The sequence below is a fragment of the Kwoniella pini genome, chromosome 7 (assembly GCF_000512605.2).
Source record: "Kwoniella pini CBS 10737 chromosome 7, complete sequence".
NCBI lineage: Eukaryota > Fungi > Basidiomycota > Tremellomycetes > Tremellales > Cryptococcaceae > Kwoniella > Kwoniella pini.
Window position 1 is genome coordinate 71067 of NC_091722.1, and position 16933 is coordinate 87999.

Here is a 16933-nt window from a genome sequence, read left to right on the forward strand (position 1 = left end):
GGGTGGAAGTGAAGAAGATAAAGTATCTATGCATAATAGGATGAGTTAGATATAATAATGTTTATTTACCCGTTACGACGCGCTGCCTTACTATTTAATGATTGATAAGCCATTATATAATCTATGGTGTAAGCGGAATCAATTTCATTGTATGAATAAACCCACGTCATGATAATATTCCCATTAAATCACAATCACTTGCTCTGGTCTACGGTATTTTAGCGATTCCTCAATCAAACTACTTTATCAACATACATATAAATAACATTCATACCACCAGCCTAGCTTTCTTGCAAACTATCTCATAATCAGGCTGTAGGTTTGGATCAGAGCTTCCTATAAAATCAATATGTCAGTCAGAAAATCACCACCGCCTTCCGGACCTGGATCAGCAATCATCAAAAGAGCAAGAGTTAATGATGAAGATGTTGAAAATGGTACGATGACTATGACAGTAGCATCTAGCGGTGAAGGACAAAGAAAGAACGCTTTGATACGGAGTGTAAAGAGAACAAGTGGATTAGAAGCGCCAATTGTATCTCTGACGGGGGCTCATGGAGTGAGTAATTCATTTCCGTGTTTATGATATTACCGCATTGCGATAGCTCAAGAGCCAACCTGCCCATTTTATCCTTCCGCATATGTTGAGAAATTATTTGCTCCTCATGTTGCTGATGATACCTGAATCAATTTAGGGCGAGATAACAGCTTGTAAATTCGATCCATCGGGTCAAACATTAGCAGCATGTTCAGTGGATAGAAGCATATGTGAGTATCGCTTTGTCACGAAGTTCTGAGATGCAGCTGGCTAAGACTTTTCTTGGAATCTTCCGTAGCACTCTGGAAAACATATCCACCACATGATAACTACGGCATCATACCGAATGTACACAAAACAGCTATTTTAGATATAGCGTATTCTTTAGATTCAGAAACGATTTATTCGGTATGTATTGTTAAATTGTCTTCTTTTTTGGGGTTATTGAAACTGACGAATACCTACGTAAAATAGGGGTCAGCAGATGGAATTTTGATTTCAACGGATTTAAGAACAGGTCAAAGGATAACGAAATATTCAGCACATTATGGTCCATTGAATAGTATATCAGTTGCAATTTCAGGTGGAAGAGAATTAGTTTTAACAGGTGGAGATGATGGAATTGCAAGAGTATGGGATTTTGCAAATGATTCAAAAGAACCTGTAGCGGAATTTGATGATGAGAGGGATTGTCCTATAACTGCAGTAGAATGGAGTAAAGATGGAAATCAATGTTTTGTTGGTGGAGTTGATAATGAGGTCAAGGTGGGTCAAGGTTTTCCTTCAGAATCTTTGGTCGAATTCTCTACCAAGTCAAAGTTGGAATTGAAGGGAAACCTTCATCAAAGACCCCTTCTTGGTCTTGGTCGAAAATCAATTTGAAGGATATGAGCTAATTATGTTATACATCTCAGGTTTGGGATTTACGTTCCTCCGAGATACTCTATACACTTCGTGGACATACGGATACAATATGTTCTTTATCACTTTCACCTTCTGGTCATTTCCTTGCTACTTATGGATTAGATAGCACTTTAATCATATATGATGTTAGACCTTTTTCTTCTGATCCAATGAGAGTTTATCGTTCTTTAACTGGAGCACCAGCAGGATTTGAAAGTTCTTTAATTAGATGTAATTGGAGTAAACATGATAATGGAGCTAGAATAGCAGTAGGAGGTGGAGATAGAAATGTTACAATTTGGGAAGTTGATACGGGGAAAATTGCATATAAATTACCAGGTCATAAAGGAACTGTTACAGCTGTTAATTTTCATCCTAGGTGAGTTTTATTTTGATCTCAATAATCCAATCAAACTTTTAATTCCAGTAGAAAAGTGAAGAAAGAGAATTGAAAAGAAAACAGAATGATTTAACTGACTTAGCCTTCTTTTTGTTTTTTATAGAGAACCGATCGTTTTGACAGGTTCAAAAGATTCTAATATGTTATTAGGTGAATTAGATGCGCAAGATACAGTCTAAACGACTGAATAATAAATGAACAGAAAATCAGTTTTGGAAAAGAAAGTGTTCAAGACGAAGATCCTATTACACAAAGGAATGAATCGTTGATAAGGAGGAAAATAAGGATATTTTCGAAATCACGGTAGATGGGTTAGAATTTGAGATGGGATGAATACCCCTATCTATTCAACAATAATTTTAAGGGAGAGTAGTGGTCATATCAAGTCATGATAATTATGCATGGCATATAATGTACAACTGTGAACACGATATATATATGTATATAAATATATATATGAAAAGAAATCCAGCCTTGTAATCAAGTCTCGTAGGTGATATTTCGATTAACCACCAATTCCACAACCTCCATCACGTTCATGAATTTCCATACATTCTTTTGTACAACTCCATTCTACACATCTTTGACATTTATATGAACCTATATAACCACAAGATGAACATATTTTCCTTGATGGAATAAGTGGAATTGGTGAAATTGAAGTTAAGTAAGGATTAGGTGGATCAGGTGGCTATTTTTGATAAGATAAGAATAATCAGCTCTTGAGGTTAAAAATTGTTGATTTTGTTTTTTGTTTTTTGGGGGGTTGGTAAATTTTGTAAAAATTAAGCTTCAGAGAAAGAAGATATAAAATTTGAAAGAAAACTCACTAATTCATCTAACCAATCTTTTAAACTTTTTTTACTATATAAAATTTTTCTTACATTAGATGATTGTTTTTTCTTTTGATTTAATATTTGTATTGATAATTCATTTTTTTGAAAAGATGATTGTTGTATAAATGAATTTATAGGTATATCAGTTGAATTTGTACGCTATGATAGTAAAATTATAATAGAAATATTAGTTAAATCATAAATATCATAATGATTGTGATATAAGGATAACTATTTTCTTTTCAATCATAGATTATTTTCCTTAAAAGTAATTAAAAAAAAAAGACATGAATTATACTCACTTCTAAATCTTCTAACTTTCTTGCAAGTCTTCGTTTTTGAAATTCATTTAATGCTTCTTCTCGTCTAGAATTTTGAATGGAATTAGAAGTTGAATTTTGTTGAGAAGAAGATTGAGGTATATTATTACGCGATGCTGCGATGTAAGAATTAAATCAATCGAAAGATAAATGAGCATTTAACGAAGAGATGAATATGAATTACTTACGTTGTTTTCTAACTGCTGGTGGCATTTCAACGTATTGAGAAATAGCATGATTATTGACAAAGAAGTGTTAGAAAAGATATGTGATTGACAAGACAACATTACTCGTATCCCGAATAGCGAGGATGATAGTGATGACATCATCATTTCTTCTTGACTTTGTGGCAACAGATTATATTTGGCTCTCATTCCCTTCTGCAATTTGGATTAGGATAAGAAAAAGATAGGAATGGGTGAGATAAGATACGAAATGATAAGCTAGAAAATGAAAGATGTACGTGTAAATCAGAGTCTGATACATATGCCTTCTATTTGCTGGATCTTTCTAAGCGAGCTCTTCGAAAGTGTAGATACGCTGAGTTTTAAAAACCACTAAGTAATCCTTTATTAAGATACAATGCTGTGCGAAGACGAGTAAAATCACTCTGATATGACTGTTACCGAATTGCCTAACGAAAGGGTATATATAGATGACTCTATATGTGCCTTTGTGAATATACAAGATACAATCAGTTTTCCAATTACTCCAAATAACGAGACTTGAAATCAATACAAATACCCAACAGTTATTACTCCTAATATGTCAATCAAATCTAGTCATACAATCCTGAAACCAATTGACGATGATTACCTTAAGCTTTGTATCACTTTAGAATCATATGATGGTAATAAAAACTATGGTAAAGAAGGAAAAGAAGAATGGCAAGTAACATTTGATTCCAACAAAGATACATGTCAATTGCAGAGGATTGTCCCCAATACTACACGACTTGAATCTGAAAACATGCTGAAAGATACAGTCACATCCTCCACTGAATTTCAGAATTGGCAGAATGGAGTTAAAGGTTATAGAACTACATTTAATCCCCGCATTGGACCGTGGGCTACGGAACTCGAAAGTAAATTCAGAGATCATGCTATTGAGAGGCTTGAGTCAGAATCTTAATAGTAGTCGAATTCTGCCAGTTGGACAAGTAGACATCCGTATATAATGCCAATGAGAACGTTTATATGCTGCATGCTATCTATACGTTTCTGCACGTTATGCTATGATTGATTTGTTAACGTTACAGTAGTACTAGTATGCCTGCATTTCATTCGAAGATCGAGCCATACCAACGGGATCAATTCCACGTGATAACCTATACCATATACCGGTTAATGACATGGAAGATTGAGCCGGTGTTTTGTAATTATTTATCACCAAATGCGATACGATGAATTAGTGAATAAATACCAATTCATCTCTCTTTCATCTTCCTCTCTTTGACCTTATACATTGAACACTATTGTCTCTTAGATCTTATCAAATATAGATACCAGATCCAAACACCAATATGGCTTTCCCAAGGCCCAAACCTACCACCGTGAGCATGACTTCTCATTCTGTTATAAGAGGCGGCGATATGACTTAAGCTGATCATCGGGTATTACGCGTATGTCAACAGATGGAGACATTGGCTATGGTATGTTCTCCTCCCAAGCTCAGCTATCCTTGAGAAGAAGGCTACGATGCTGATGTGTAGCTGCTCTGGACTATCATAGGAACGTGCCAATCCTCCATTCAATATACGTAAGATGTCAATAGCTATGCACGGTAGTGAGAAATCTCTTATATTAAAAGAGAAATTCATGGCCGAGGTGATTATCCGTCTTTGCTATTTCAGTACCGCAGCTGCTTGACCAAATGCCTCGGCTGACATTGATGAATGTAGATCGCAAGACATCCGGCATTTAAGCTATCGGACATACATGATCTTTCCAAGGATGAACTAAGAGAAAGGACAATGGAGAAATTCGCTTCCATGGTTTACTTCGTCACCAACGAATCGATAGAAACATTTCAATTGAGGATGCAAGTTAGTCTCTCTGAACATTTCAGCTTCCCGCTCCTCAATTTGTTTTCTCTTGGGATCAAGCTGATCAATTGTCATAGCTCATCGGTATAGCCGATCCCTCGTTTTGGACTAGATTTGGTGTAGCCTACGGGCTGTTCTTAGGTGCATTGCGGAGTGGAGCAACACCAAACCAATTGAGTAAGTGTACCCACATGGCGAAGAATTCCCTCTTTATCGATCTCTTATATTCGATTGTACCTCACTGTGCAAGCTCAAACAGCTACTTGATCAGAGCATGCTGACCTCTGTGGGGTACTCGATAGGCTACTGGATCGATCGCGGAGTGTTAGGCCTCAATGGTGTGATAGGTTGTTTTGCCATGACTGAATTGGCACATGGATCGAATGTAGCAGGCCTTGAAACTACAGCCACCTTCGATCGGAGTTCAGACGAATTTATCATTCACACACCTCATCTCGGTGCAACGAAATGGTGGATCGGTGGTGCGGCCAGTACTGCTACTCATGCTGCCGTCTTCGCTCAACTGATCATTGATGGGAAAAGACATGGTGTGAAGACTTTTGTCACTCAATTAAGGGATACTAAGTAAGCTGAACTGCAATGTCTGCCCGTTCAGATGACAATTGAGCTGACAAATATTGTCAGAACTTTCACCTTGATGCCAGGTGTAAATATCGGAGATATTGGTAAAAAGATGGGTAGGGATGGTATAGGTAAGTTTCTCGGTAAGAGAGCTTCCGTGGTGCTTGAAAGCTGAGGCTATCTATGATAATAGATAATGGATATATACAATTCACCTATGTCAGAGTACCTCGTGCGCACATGTTGATGAAGCACACTCAAGTTTCACGGGATGGAGTGGTGACCGAACCTGTAAGCTTGTTGACTCTTCCGCTTCCGTGATATGCCAGTAGCTTACAGCTCCTTTAGCCTCTCGCTCAATTGACTTACGGAGCTCTGCTTGGTGGAAGAACCTCCATGGTTACTGATTCTTCCAATTCCGCAAAGAAGGTGAGCGATGATCACAATATAACCATTCAATCTCATCTAACCATCCAATGTAGGCACTCACAGTCGCTGTGCGATACGCTGCAGTGCGAAGACAATTTGCCACTGGCAAGAATCAGCTGGAAACTCAAATCTTGGATTATCCAATCCATCAAAGGCGGCTGATGGTGAGCAGGACGGTCTGTCGGCAACGGAGCACGATAACTGATTTACCGACCTGAACAGCCACTGGTTGCACAAGCTATAGCTATTGGATTCACCGGACTACGTCTTCAGGTCATGTACGAAGATATGACGCAGGCTCTGGAAGCTATGGAACCATCCGATGTAAGCTTCAGCTTCCCTGTCGTATTCTACCGGAGAGTAATTAGCTGATTTCACAATAGCCAAATCTCAACGACATCCTTGACAAATTGAAGGAAACACATGCCACCTCGGCTGGACTCAAGGTAAGCTACTTTTGACCGGTCTTCGCGCGGCTACAGCTTATGAGAGATCTAGGCATTTTGTACGTGGGCTTGTCTAGATACAATCGATAAATGTCGTCAATCATGTGGTGGACATGGTTACTCTGCGTGAGTTTAGCATGCCCTTTCGGATCCGGCATGGTATTGATATTGAATTCACAGATACTCCAATTTCCCATTGATGTATGCCGACTTCGCTGTTCAATGGTGAGCCTCCAGATCCTTTTTCTCTATGGAGGACGCTGACAGATGTAACAGCACGTGGGAAGGAGACAATACAATTTTATCTCTTCAAGCCGGTCGATCGCTAGTCGGCGCATGGGGAGGTGAGCTGGCTCGTGACTTTGTATAAGCTTCTCAGCTGACAATATGTTATAGCCGCTCTGAAAGGCAAGAAGCTCGCACCGGGTGTAGCCTACCTGAATGACTCCTCGACAAGAACCGCAAAATCAGATTCTTCATTATCATTAGATGATATCCAGAAGGCTTGGAATTGCGTGGCGTTCAACGTAATCAAGAAAGCAGCAGAAGAATATGTCAAACTGCTGAAATCTGGAAAATCGAAAGATGAAGCTATGGAAAGATGTTCTCAATCTCGGTTCATCGCTGCCAAGATACATACAATCGGATATATATTCAGGTTATTCAAAGAAGCTGTACAGGAAATGCCAGATAATGAAGAGAGTAAGATACTGAAGACGGTAGCTAAATTGTATGGGTTATGGCAAATAGAAGAGCAACAAGGATACTTCTTGAAATGTGAGTCTCTTTATCACTACATAACTCACATTGAGTTTGAGGACTGAGACTGGTCATACTATTCCTCCTTTCAGATGGATTTTATAACGCGGAACAGATTGATAAGGTACAAGAACAAGTTGATGCCTTGTGTGCCGAAGTAAGAGGTGTAGCTAGTGAGTTCCTTTCCGTAAAAAATAGGACCATTTAAGGATCTAACCATAATTTCCACTTATAGTCCCCTTGGTCGACTCTTTCGCACTTTCCGATCACATCATCAATTCACCTTTGGGTAAATGGGATGGATCAGTATACGAATCTTACTTCTCTCAAGTACAAGCTGCCAATCCTTTACCAAAAGAACATCCATATTTCACTAGACTTATCAAACCGCTATTAGAAAGACAGAATGAAGATATGGAAGATCCTGGAACCGCTATGGGATTGGAGGATGAGTTAAAGGAAATTGAAGAGGAGCGTAAAGGGGAGTAGAGCATCTTTTTGTTATTGGTCATTAAGATTGTATTAGCTTTCATTGTTTAAGTAGAATCATAAATGCGAGATTACATGTATACCATATTCATCCACATTATGTTTAAGTGTCTATTTACGCCAGGCCCCAGCCATACTTTGTGAATCACCTATTGAACTATGGAACAAATTCATCAGACATGAAAATACTTTGTGGACCTCTAATTCCTTTTGGTGGCCATCTTTCATCTTTTTCATAAGGGACTTCGAATTCATATTTTCCACTTCCAATTTCTTTTTCAATTGTTGGTAAAATTACTTTAGCAGAAGTATTAGGTGGAATTTCAATATTAACTTTTAAAGTATTATTATTTTCATTGATTTTCCAATTTACTGAAAATTTTCCATAAGGTGAAGAATATGTTGTTGAAGCATTTTTAATTGTTCCACCAGGTAAAGGTTTAATTAAAGCTTTTTTCCAACCATAATTTGAATTTTCTTCTTTTAAAATTGATAATCCACCAATGTTTGAATGCATAAATTCTGCAACTGCACCTAAAGCATAATGATTAAAAGAAGTCATTTGACCTGGATTTATTGTACCATCTGGTAAAGCTGAATCCCATCTTTCCCACTTCATTCGAAAAAAAATCAATCAATATCAGCATTTAAAAATCTTTTATACAATTATTTGAAAAAAAGAAAATCGAATTTACAATAGTAGTTGCACCCATTCCAACAGAATATAACCAAGAAGGATTATCTCTTTCTTGTAACATTCTATAAGCAATATGTTGTAAACCGTTTTCAGCTAAAACAGGAAGTAAAATTGGTGTACCAGCAAATCCAGTTGAAACTTCAAATTCCAAAAAAAAAGACAAAAGATTTATTAATTTTTATTATTCTTAATTTTTTTTGAATAAAAAGCTATTTCACAAAAAAAAAACTAACCTTTAAAATAAGCCCATCTTGTAAGATATTCTAATCTTTCAATTGCCCTTTTTAATTGATTATCATCTTTTAATAATCCAAATTTTAATATCAAGGCATATGCAGTTTGAGTATCTGCTACAACTCTACCACTTTTACTTAAATATTCATCTTGAAAAATTTGTTTAAATTTTTGAGAATCTTTTTCATATTTTTCTGATTCAATATTTTTACCTAATAATTTACCTATTTTTGATACTAAATCAGTAACGTAAATTAAATAAGCATTTGCTACAAGATGTGTATCTGTTCTACCATGTGCTGGGAATTGAGCTGAATTTAAAAACAAAAGATTTCAGCTGAGCAAAAAGAATTCATAAAGGAGATATGATATACTAACGAGGAGCATTAGGATCTAACCAATCTCCATAAAGTGGTGCCATTGGATCCCATAATCCATTTTCACCTCTTGGTAATCCTTTATCTAACCACAATTTCATACTTTCCCATTGATTTTCTAAAAGTTTTTTATCACCTGATGATTTATATAAATCCCAAGGTGTTATAGCTACTACGTCTGCCCAAACTGCATGTGGTCTAGGCCAAGGATCATTAAATTTATTAGGAGGTACAAAAGGTACTACAGTAGGTGGAACACCTTTCCAATATATTTGTTCAGCATAAACGTCTTTAAGCCATCCTCCGAGAAATCCTTTCATGGAAAGTAATATCAGTATCGACGTGTACAGATTTCTGACTTCAATGAAGAGAACCGAACTCACCGGATGTATCGAATAGGTAATTTGCAGTAGGTGCGAACACTTGAATATCACCCGTCCAACCTAATCTTTCATCTCTCTGAGGACAATCGGTAGGAACTACAGATGAATATCACGATGAATTAGCTTCCTTCGAAACATTATAATGCCTAGTATGCTTACCGGAAACAAAATTAGACATCATTCCCCAAACTACATTTTCATGTAATCTATTGATCATGTCATGAGAACATTCGAAAGTACCGGTTCTTCGCATATCTGAGAATATTACAATGGCTGTAAAGTCATCAAGAGTAGGTTCAACACCGTTGATTTCGGCATATCTATATTCCGAAATTGGAATCAGCTAAGATTCTGACGATTTGACTGAAAGTATATTTATTGAAACATGGCATGAACTTACCTGAAACCATGGAAAGTAAATTTCGGTTCCCAACCTTTTGTGTTTCCACCCAAGATAATTTTATCATTAGGTTCAGCAGTTCTAAGTGGTCTAGTACCCAATTCTCCATGTTCTAGAACTTCTGCAGTTCTAATAAATAATTCATCACCTTCTTCTCCTTTAAAATCTTTTTCTAACCTAATCCAACCTACTAAATTCTGACCAAAGTCTAAAATTTTCTTTCCTTTAGGTGTAATTATGATTTCTATAGGTTTAACTTCTTTTACTTTTCTAACCGGTGGAGCATCCGTAGAAATCAATTCAGCTTCAGGGAAATCAAGTATTTCTACTTTGATAGGTCTAATATTATCATCCGAATGTGTTGTATCAAATATTTCTCCATTATAAATTTCAGAATTCTTTATAGGACCATCTTTTAAACATTCCCAAGTATTATCAGTTATTAATTCAATATTATTATCTAATTCTAATTGAGCTAAAAAACCTAATCTATCACCCCATACATTTCTTGAACCTGGTCTACCTAATCTACCTGCAAACCAACCTTCACCTATATAAACACTAATTAAATTTTCTCCTTTAATAAGATTGGAAGTGATATCATAAGTTTGATAATTTAAATGATATTTATAACTTGTCCAACCAGGTGATAAAACTTGATCCCCTACTTTTTTACCATTAATTTCAATTTCATATAATCCATGTGCAGTTGAATATAATCTTCCTTTTTTAGGTAAATTTTCTAGATTGAAAGTTTTTCTAAGTCTAAATGGTTTTTTAGGTTCATCTTTAGGTTGAATTGGACCACTTATCAGATTAGCTTTCCATTCTTTTCTATCTAAGAAAGCAGCTTCTAAAGTAATTTCTTTCCATTCTGTAGTTTTCCTGTCATTACCCGTTGATCTAACTTTCACATTAACAATTTCCCTAGAGTTCAAAGGTTGAGAAGGCCAAGGAACAAGAACAGATTGTTCTGAATCTACTTTGTATATCTCCTCTGTCGGACTGCCTTCTCGCTTGATAATGATCTCATAAGAGACTTGTCTCCAATCTTTTATATCGGTCGAACCAAATCTCCATGATAATCTAGGTCTTGCATGAGCAATGGCAAACCCAGATTCGTGATGCTCAGCTTGAACAGCTTCAATTTGAACTGACATGGCGAAGAAACGATTTGACACCCAAGAAGTTTAATGCTAGAAGGATAGGCAGCATGTTGTTCGCTTAAACAAACTTGATATGGGCTTATAAGACTTGGTCAGACAAGTGGATCCGGTACTTCGGATTTAGGGATACCGGGTGGATTAACTGAGAACAAGTAGGACGAACGGGTGAAAGATTGTCCGAGATTATGTGCTTTGACCGTCAATAGGGTTGTTATGCTTGTTTAGGTGGCGGAATTACGGAGGATCGAATCTCTTGGCGTCGTGTTACTCGGTTATATCCGAATAACAAGTCACGAAATTTACATTCTTCAGTAGTGTACAAATTACTTTTGTAACATCCCTACAGTGGCTTGGGTACCAGTAACAGTTAACCTAGCCGTCGTTCTCGTCGATTCCCGCAGGAAACTGGACGAATTTGCCTTTAAGCTTAGATTCGAAGTCGAAGAGAAACTTATTCTTCGGAGCATTTTGGAGATGCAGTGCGAAGTATCGATAGTATTCTAGACTTCTCGGTTGAAGAGCTCGATGGATGTCTATACTGTTCGATGTCGCTGGGAGCTTCTGGAGCCTATCCGCGATCTCGAGGATCCTTCGAGCTATATCGAAATCTCGACTTTAGTGCTATATTTCCGACGGTCGATCCCTAACACAGGTCATCAAATTGAACAACGTGCACTCACAAGCCAAGAACATCGTACCGACACCCAAAGTATGCGCTTCGATGTACTGGGTAATTATCAGGCCGCAGCCGAGAGCAAGAGATAACAAAGCTACTCTGGCTTGTGGATCGAGTCGCGTATCGGTTTTGGACCATTCCATCACGGCAATCATCATCTCATTGAATATTGTGGCTTCGCTACCAGACGTGGGGTTGTTACGTTAGTGGAGATGCCAAGCTATGTCATCATCAATTGAGGTATTGCTTACAAATTTCCACACAGTACACGTCGAACGTCTGATTGAGGGAAGGCGTAAATATGATAAGGAAGCAGAGCACCCCAAGCTGGAACGTAAATCAGGAGACTTTCCTTAAAGTTCCCTCGACGAAAAACTCTAAAAGAAAGTTAAGTCAATCACTATCCTACCAATGGAATGAGGCTACTTACTGTATACCTTTAGTTTTGGATTCCATTGCTTTTCGAAGATGATCTTCGAAGGTAAATGAGCGGAACTCATCACTCAACATTCGAGCGTGGTAGACACTGAAATCCTCATATTCAGAGGCCTTATGGCTTGTCGAAGCAGCTTTGGTGAAGACGTCTCGAACCATACACAGCTTAATCGCTCGGATAGTTTGACGCTGGACTAGCCATGATGTAGGGACCAAATCATGACAGGTTCTGAGGATAGGAAATTCTGAGGGATTTGCATTTCTATGTTTCAACGGGATAACGTCAGCTCGACCTTCAAGGTCACTATCCTTTGGTGTTCTTCATCCCACCTATCGAGGTCCTCATCGTTTCTAGGAGTAGATTGGTCAGTTTCAAAAGCGAAAGCATTGTTAGGATGAGAACAAAAGCACGTACTTGGCATTGGAAGGAAGAAGATCGTCATCTTGTAAAGTGATTTTCATTTGTTCTTCTCTTGCGTGATCTTGGACTAGACAATCCCAGCATACTCGCAGCTCCGTTAGAGTCAATGGACGAGATATTGATCTATCTCCTAATCGATTCATTTTAGCGAGGTTGGAGGAGTTATACACAAAACTTTGTTGATCATTCGGATGAGGTTAGAAAAAGAAAATGAAAAGAAAGACAAACAATGATATGATAATGCAAAGATGTGAATAAATAGTAAAAGTATGTTGAGTGAGTCATGTTGATTAGATTGGATGATGTCACCTTATGATCTGTGCGTAAAGGGAAATTGAAGCACAGACCAGTGAGTATTTCCTTCTTTTCTGACAGCACCATCAAACCTCATCATATATCTGCAAAATTCCAACGCGATTCATATGAGTATTACTGTGTCTCTTGCGACCGGTCTTACATACAGGCTATGCTCTTTGCAATGTACAGTACTATTTGTCACGAAAAAGAAGATTTCTACCAAACGCGTTCCTTTTCAGAACAGCTCATCTTTCCATGAAAAATGTAGTCCTGCCTAAGTCTTCCTAAAATATTCTCTTCGCTTGATCTGATCATCTCCTATAATCCAAGTGTTCCAGCTTGAAATCTGCTGCTTTATTAGCCAGATAACTCTTCATGACATCTACATTTTTCAAGATTTGACCTGTCAAGCCGTCGTAAGATGTATTAGGTATCGCTTGGAGTTTTTCGCTGATGTCTTCAAGTTGTTCAACTGCAAGATCACAGGTTGGATGCCGTCATAGTCAGTTCACACATCTATCGCAAATTAAGAGGGCTCACTGTGCGCTCTGAGCTCTCCAGCATTCATAGCGAAATATTTAGTCAAATTGATGAGAGAGGCACAATAAGCTAATTCATAATAATCTCGTGTGGATCCTTGACCGCTGGCTGCAATGCCTATCGCCGCACCAATGATACTACAGTTCAGATTGATCTCTCTGTGCTGACCCGATAGGTTTTGGAATTGTGAATGTGAAGTATATTATATACAGTAGATTAGTCCACCATAAGCAGACGTCAATACAGACATAGCGCGTGTTGAGACCCCCACTTACTCTTCCAGCAATTGAGACCTTTTGTTACCGTTTGTAGCAAAGGCATCAGAGTGATAAGGCATCAAACACAGGAACGCTCGAGCGAAGCAATACAAGGCTTTTCTTCGATCATTACACCTGAAGTCAATTCAGCTCAATTAGCTGGACAACAAATATATATAGCACATTTTCAGAGGAGTATCACCGCATGCCATCGAGGGATGTCAAGGACTTACTCTGCACCTCGTTCGTGTCGCTCAATGGCCTGATCTATCTTTTGCTGAACACTCTCTTGACACTTTGCACGAGAGTTCGCCAAGGTCCATAGATCCTGAAATCCCCACTCCACTCCATCTATTTCAGGATCACAATGGTAATCGAGTATATCTCTGATAATCTCAATCTGTAATCTTCGCACATCCTTATGTGCTTCCACTGATTATTACTCGACAAGACACAACTCGATCGAATTGAGGGATATATCAAAGGGATGAAGTCACTATTGAATCACATCAATCAGTGGCATCAAGATCGGGCTGAATCCTCACTTTTCACAGTTTTTATCGTTCCTATAATCGAAGAAATGGACCCGATCATGTCAACATTTGTCATGGCTGTTAGAATATGCTCAGCTCACCTGCATTGGGGTGGTCATGTCTTCTTCAGAACGTAGTACTTCCCTTGGCTCTCAGTGACCGGCCATGATATCCACAGTTCAGTCAACGTCAAGGGTCGATTCGACATCCTATCCTGGAACGAGGCCATCTTCTTGAGTGGTCTGGCTCTTAGCTTTGTTGTTATTCAATGATTTTCGACTTGATGGGGAATGATAGAATGAGGAGAAGAACGAACCATTATGTATGACTCCTTTTGAAGGATAACGTGAGGTACTTGGCCTCATGTTACTCGAAGTATGGAACGATGTCGTGTACTCTCAGATAGATCAGCGGTTGTAGACTTCTATTCCAATGGTATCTTGGTATTGTACATGTTGCCACAACAGACCCTCCTAGTAGATCATTCTCAGCGGTCATGACTAGTCTTTTGTATTTTGTACTGCTAAAGCGTACTATGCACAATTTTGGATAGGCCGACCAGGTGAGGAGAACCTATACAGATTATGCCCTTTTAGGATGGGCAATGTGGTACAGACTTACAATAAGAGATCGGCATTCTGTCATCTGCACACTCGGTACTTCAGCTTTTAAATGTGAGTCAGACGTTCTGTGTCAGACAGGTGAGTGACAAGCTGTCTGTAGCCGGGTTTGATCTGCGATGGCCAGCGACCCGTGCTTAAGTCTTATTGTACTTAATGCCTCTCATTCACGAGCTTTTAATTTGGTTCAATGATAAGTTTATAACTGAATATACACAATCAGTCCATTCGGATCAATGAAGAACTGACCTGGTCAAGTTCCTTCCGTTCATTTGCACGACTTTTCGATGAGGTGTGTATAACACGCACACGAAGCATGTCAACGTATCCCCAATTAGATAGCTGAGACTCTCATACTGTACGACATCAATCTTTTTGTTATCTTTAACTGCTTTTGCTATTTTATCTATATTTTCGCGTTGGTAAAGCACATTTTCATTTCTTCTGAGTTTCCGGTATTACACAAGGAATATGGCTCGATTTTTGACCATAGAAGAACTCTGGGCCAGTTGGCCGATGGAGAAAAATCCCGATCGAGAGCTATGGAAATATAAAGGGGAATATATGCTCAAGCCTCGGGGCCTCCCAGAAGATGCAAGGTACGTGAACAAATACATTCTCCTCCAGTCTGATCTGTTTGGAGTGAATAATATTTAATAGTGATACCTACAATGACTTGTAGAGTGAAAGATAAACACGTATACCCTTCACAACGAACCGATTATGATGTGACTGACCCCATTAGACTCGAGTGGCGACAGGAGCGAAGAAGGGAGAAGCTGAATGTTGTCACCGTAGTCGTGGTCAGCTTCGCTCCTAGGGATGGCTCATATATACCTTGGCCTGGGTTACAACACGATGTGTTCTCAAAACTTTGGGAAGAAGCTCATCTTGATAATCATGAGAGTTTGACTGTATCACAAAAGGTCGAATTGGCCGTAGCAATGAAGGAGGAAGCGAATTGGTAAGTGACTTAAATCGAAGATTGGAATCCTAAAGCACGTTGAATTGATATTATCGTATCAGCACTTTCAGACGAGGTGATTGGAAGACTGCCTGGCATGAATATGGAAGAGCATGGATGCAACTTCTTCCGTATCATATCGACGCTTTTCCAGCTGGTAGCGAGGAACGTAACAGTCTTGCTGAAATGTAAGTCTAGAGGACATGCAATTAACGCTCATCGTCAGCGAGAATGTAATTTTCGGGAACATGATGTCATGCGCTATCGCCTGTGACCGAGATAAAACGATGAAATTCGAAGACAAACGCGCAAGTTATTCGATAGGTATTACTGCTGGTCAATTATTAGTGGAACAACGCTTCGGATCTACCGTTAAACAACTCAACAAAGCTCGTAAGTACCGTTCGATTTCCCCCCTTTTTTGTGATTCGTAATCTAAACGAATACTGATAGAAAGCCATATGATGTCAAATCACAGTCATTCAGTTGAAGGAATTGTACAAGAGACAAGCCACTCTGATTGCTGATCAAAGGATGTATGCAGTAGAAACAAGTGAGAATCATCACAAATGGCTTAACAACGAGTTGCATCAAATTTTTCGAAGCAGACGTGATCATGATCACAAACTTCACGAAGAGGATTACAAACTGGAAATAGGTTTACAGACTTATTCGGTATTGGAATCTATATGCGATCGATATCCCGATGAGCAAACGGTAGCTTCGAGCGACATTATTCCGATTCAATACTGAACGAAAGATTTAAAGGGGTAATTGGTAAACAGACTGTAAGATTAAAGCGTACTGGACTACTGGTAATCATTTGATATGCACGTATATACAGCAAGAGTATAATGTCATTTGGCGCATGATCATTGAGCTGATGTCAGCTTCATGGTCGACAGTGTCAGGAATTTTGGTATCATCGTTACTGCTCTTCCCACTTTTATCATCACCTTTACCGGTTACGTCATAGCGATCTTCAGCCTATCTATTGGGGGATTAGCTTTTCGTTTGACCTGTATATTTTCTTACCAGATTTCGCTTCCGGACAGGACATTGCGCCCGAGGTGGTATATAAGATGAGACATCAAATTGATGACCCTCAGCTCCAACAGGCTAAAATGATTGAAGGCTGCGGAGAAGCAATTATCAACGATGAGAGAGAGAAAGCTGTGTATGAGTAA

The 16933-nt window shown here is 38.6% G+C and overlaps 9 protein-coding genes across 9 annotated transcripts; 5 read left to right on the forward strand and 4 right to left on the reverse strand.

Moving 5' to 3' along the window:
- Positions 1-349: 349 nt before the first annotated feature.
- I206_105168 (uncharacterized protein) lies at positions 350-2020 on the forward strand (the record flags this gene model as incomplete). Its single annotated transcript, XM_019155662.1, has 6 exons — positions 350-559; positions 696-768; positions 837-946; positions 1013-1303; positions 1453-1820; positions 1945-2020. The coding sequence occupies 6 exons, from the start codon at positions 350-352 to the stop codon at positions 2018-2020; spliced, it is 1128 nt and encodes a 375-aa protein (XP_019011816.1).
- A 326-nt stretch (positions 2021-2346) lies between these two features.
- Positions 2347-3210, reverse strand: I206_105169 (uncharacterized protein; the record flags this gene model as incomplete). Its single annotated transcript, XM_019155661.1, has 4 exons — positions 2347-2532; positions 2672-2836; positions 2980-3113; positions 3186-3210. 4 exons carry the CDS (start codon positions 3208-3210, stop codon positions 2347-2349), a joined length of 510 nt encoding a protein of 169 aa, XP_019011815.1.
- Positions 3211-3762: 552 nt separating this feature from the next.
- On the forward strand, positions 3763-4128 carry I206_105170 (uncharacterized protein; the record flags this gene model as incomplete). Its single annotated transcript, XM_019155660.1, has 1 exon — positions 3763-4128. One exon carries the CDS (start codon positions 3763-3765, stop codon positions 4126-4128), a length of 366 nt encoding a protein of 121 aa, XP_019011814.1.
- A 391-nt stretch (positions 4129-4519) lies between these two features.
- On the forward strand, positions 4520-7746 carry I206_105171 (uncharacterized protein; the record flags this gene model as incomplete). Its single annotated transcript, XM_019155659.1, has 18 exons — positions 4520-4549; positions 4631-4648; positions 4728-4823; positions 4898-5041; positions 5119-5218; positions 5344-5626; positions 5687-5754; positions 5817-5914; positions 5972-6052; positions 6106-6216; positions 6275-6376; positions 6436-6498; positions 6551-6624; positions 6679-6723; positions 6775-6842; positions 6895-7275; positions 7350-7430; positions 7493-7746. 18 exons carry the CDS (start codon positions 4520-4522, stop codon positions 7744-7746), a joined length of 2097 nt encoding a protein of 698 aa, XP_019011813.1.
- Positions 7747-7903: 157 nt separating this feature from the next.
- I206_105172 (uncharacterized protein) lies at positions 7904-10997 on the reverse strand (the record flags this gene model as incomplete). The annotated part of the gene is made up of 7 exons (XM_019155658.1): positions 7904-8359; positions 8442-8581; positions 8677-8988; positions 9056-9367; positions 9438-9533; positions 9597-9757; positions 9838-10997. The coding sequence occupies 7 exons, from the start codon at positions 10995-10997 to the stop codon at positions 7904-7906; spliced, it is 2637 nt and encodes an 878-aa protein (XP_019011812.1).
- Positions 10998-11375: 378 nt separating this feature from the next.
- I206_105173 (uncharacterized protein) lies at positions 11376-12678 on the reverse strand (the record flags this gene model as incomplete). Its single annotated transcript, XM_019155657.1, has 6 exons — positions 11376-11599; positions 11684-11859; positions 11931-12056; positions 12110-12376; positions 12445-12465; positions 12530-12678. 6 exons carry the CDS (start codon positions 12676-12678, stop codon positions 11376-11378), a joined length of 963 nt encoding a protein of 320 aa, XP_019011811.1.
- A 465-nt stretch (positions 12679-13143) lies between these two features.
- I206_105174 (uncharacterized protein) lies at positions 13144-14281 on the reverse strand (the record flags this gene model as incomplete). Its single annotated transcript, XM_019155656.2, has 5 exons — positions 13144-13304; positions 13373-13509; positions 13648-13764; positions 13863-14029; positions 14264-14281. 5 exons carry the CDS (start codon positions 14279-14281, stop codon positions 13144-13146), a joined length of 600 nt encoding a protein of 199 aa, XP_019011810.2.
- A 972-nt stretch (positions 14282-15253) lies between these two features.
- Positions 15254-15938, forward strand: I206_105175 (uncharacterized protein; the record flags this gene model as incomplete). Its single annotated transcript, XM_019155655.2, has 3 exons — positions 15254-15381; positions 15465-15746; positions 15809-15938. 3 exons carry the CDS (start codon positions 15254-15256, stop codon positions 15936-15938), a joined length of 540 nt encoding a protein of 179 aa, XP_019011809.2.
- A 95-nt stretch (positions 15939-16033) lies between these two features.
- On the forward strand, positions 16034-16499 carry I206_105176 (uncharacterized protein; the record flags this gene model as incomplete). Its single annotated transcript, XM_070203069.1, has 2 exons — positions 16034-16139; positions 16291-16499. 2 exons carry the CDS (start codon positions 16034-16036, stop codon positions 16497-16499), a joined length of 315 nt encoding a protein of 104 aa, XP_070059170.1.
- Between the last annotated feature and the right edge of the window lie 434 nt (positions 16500-16933).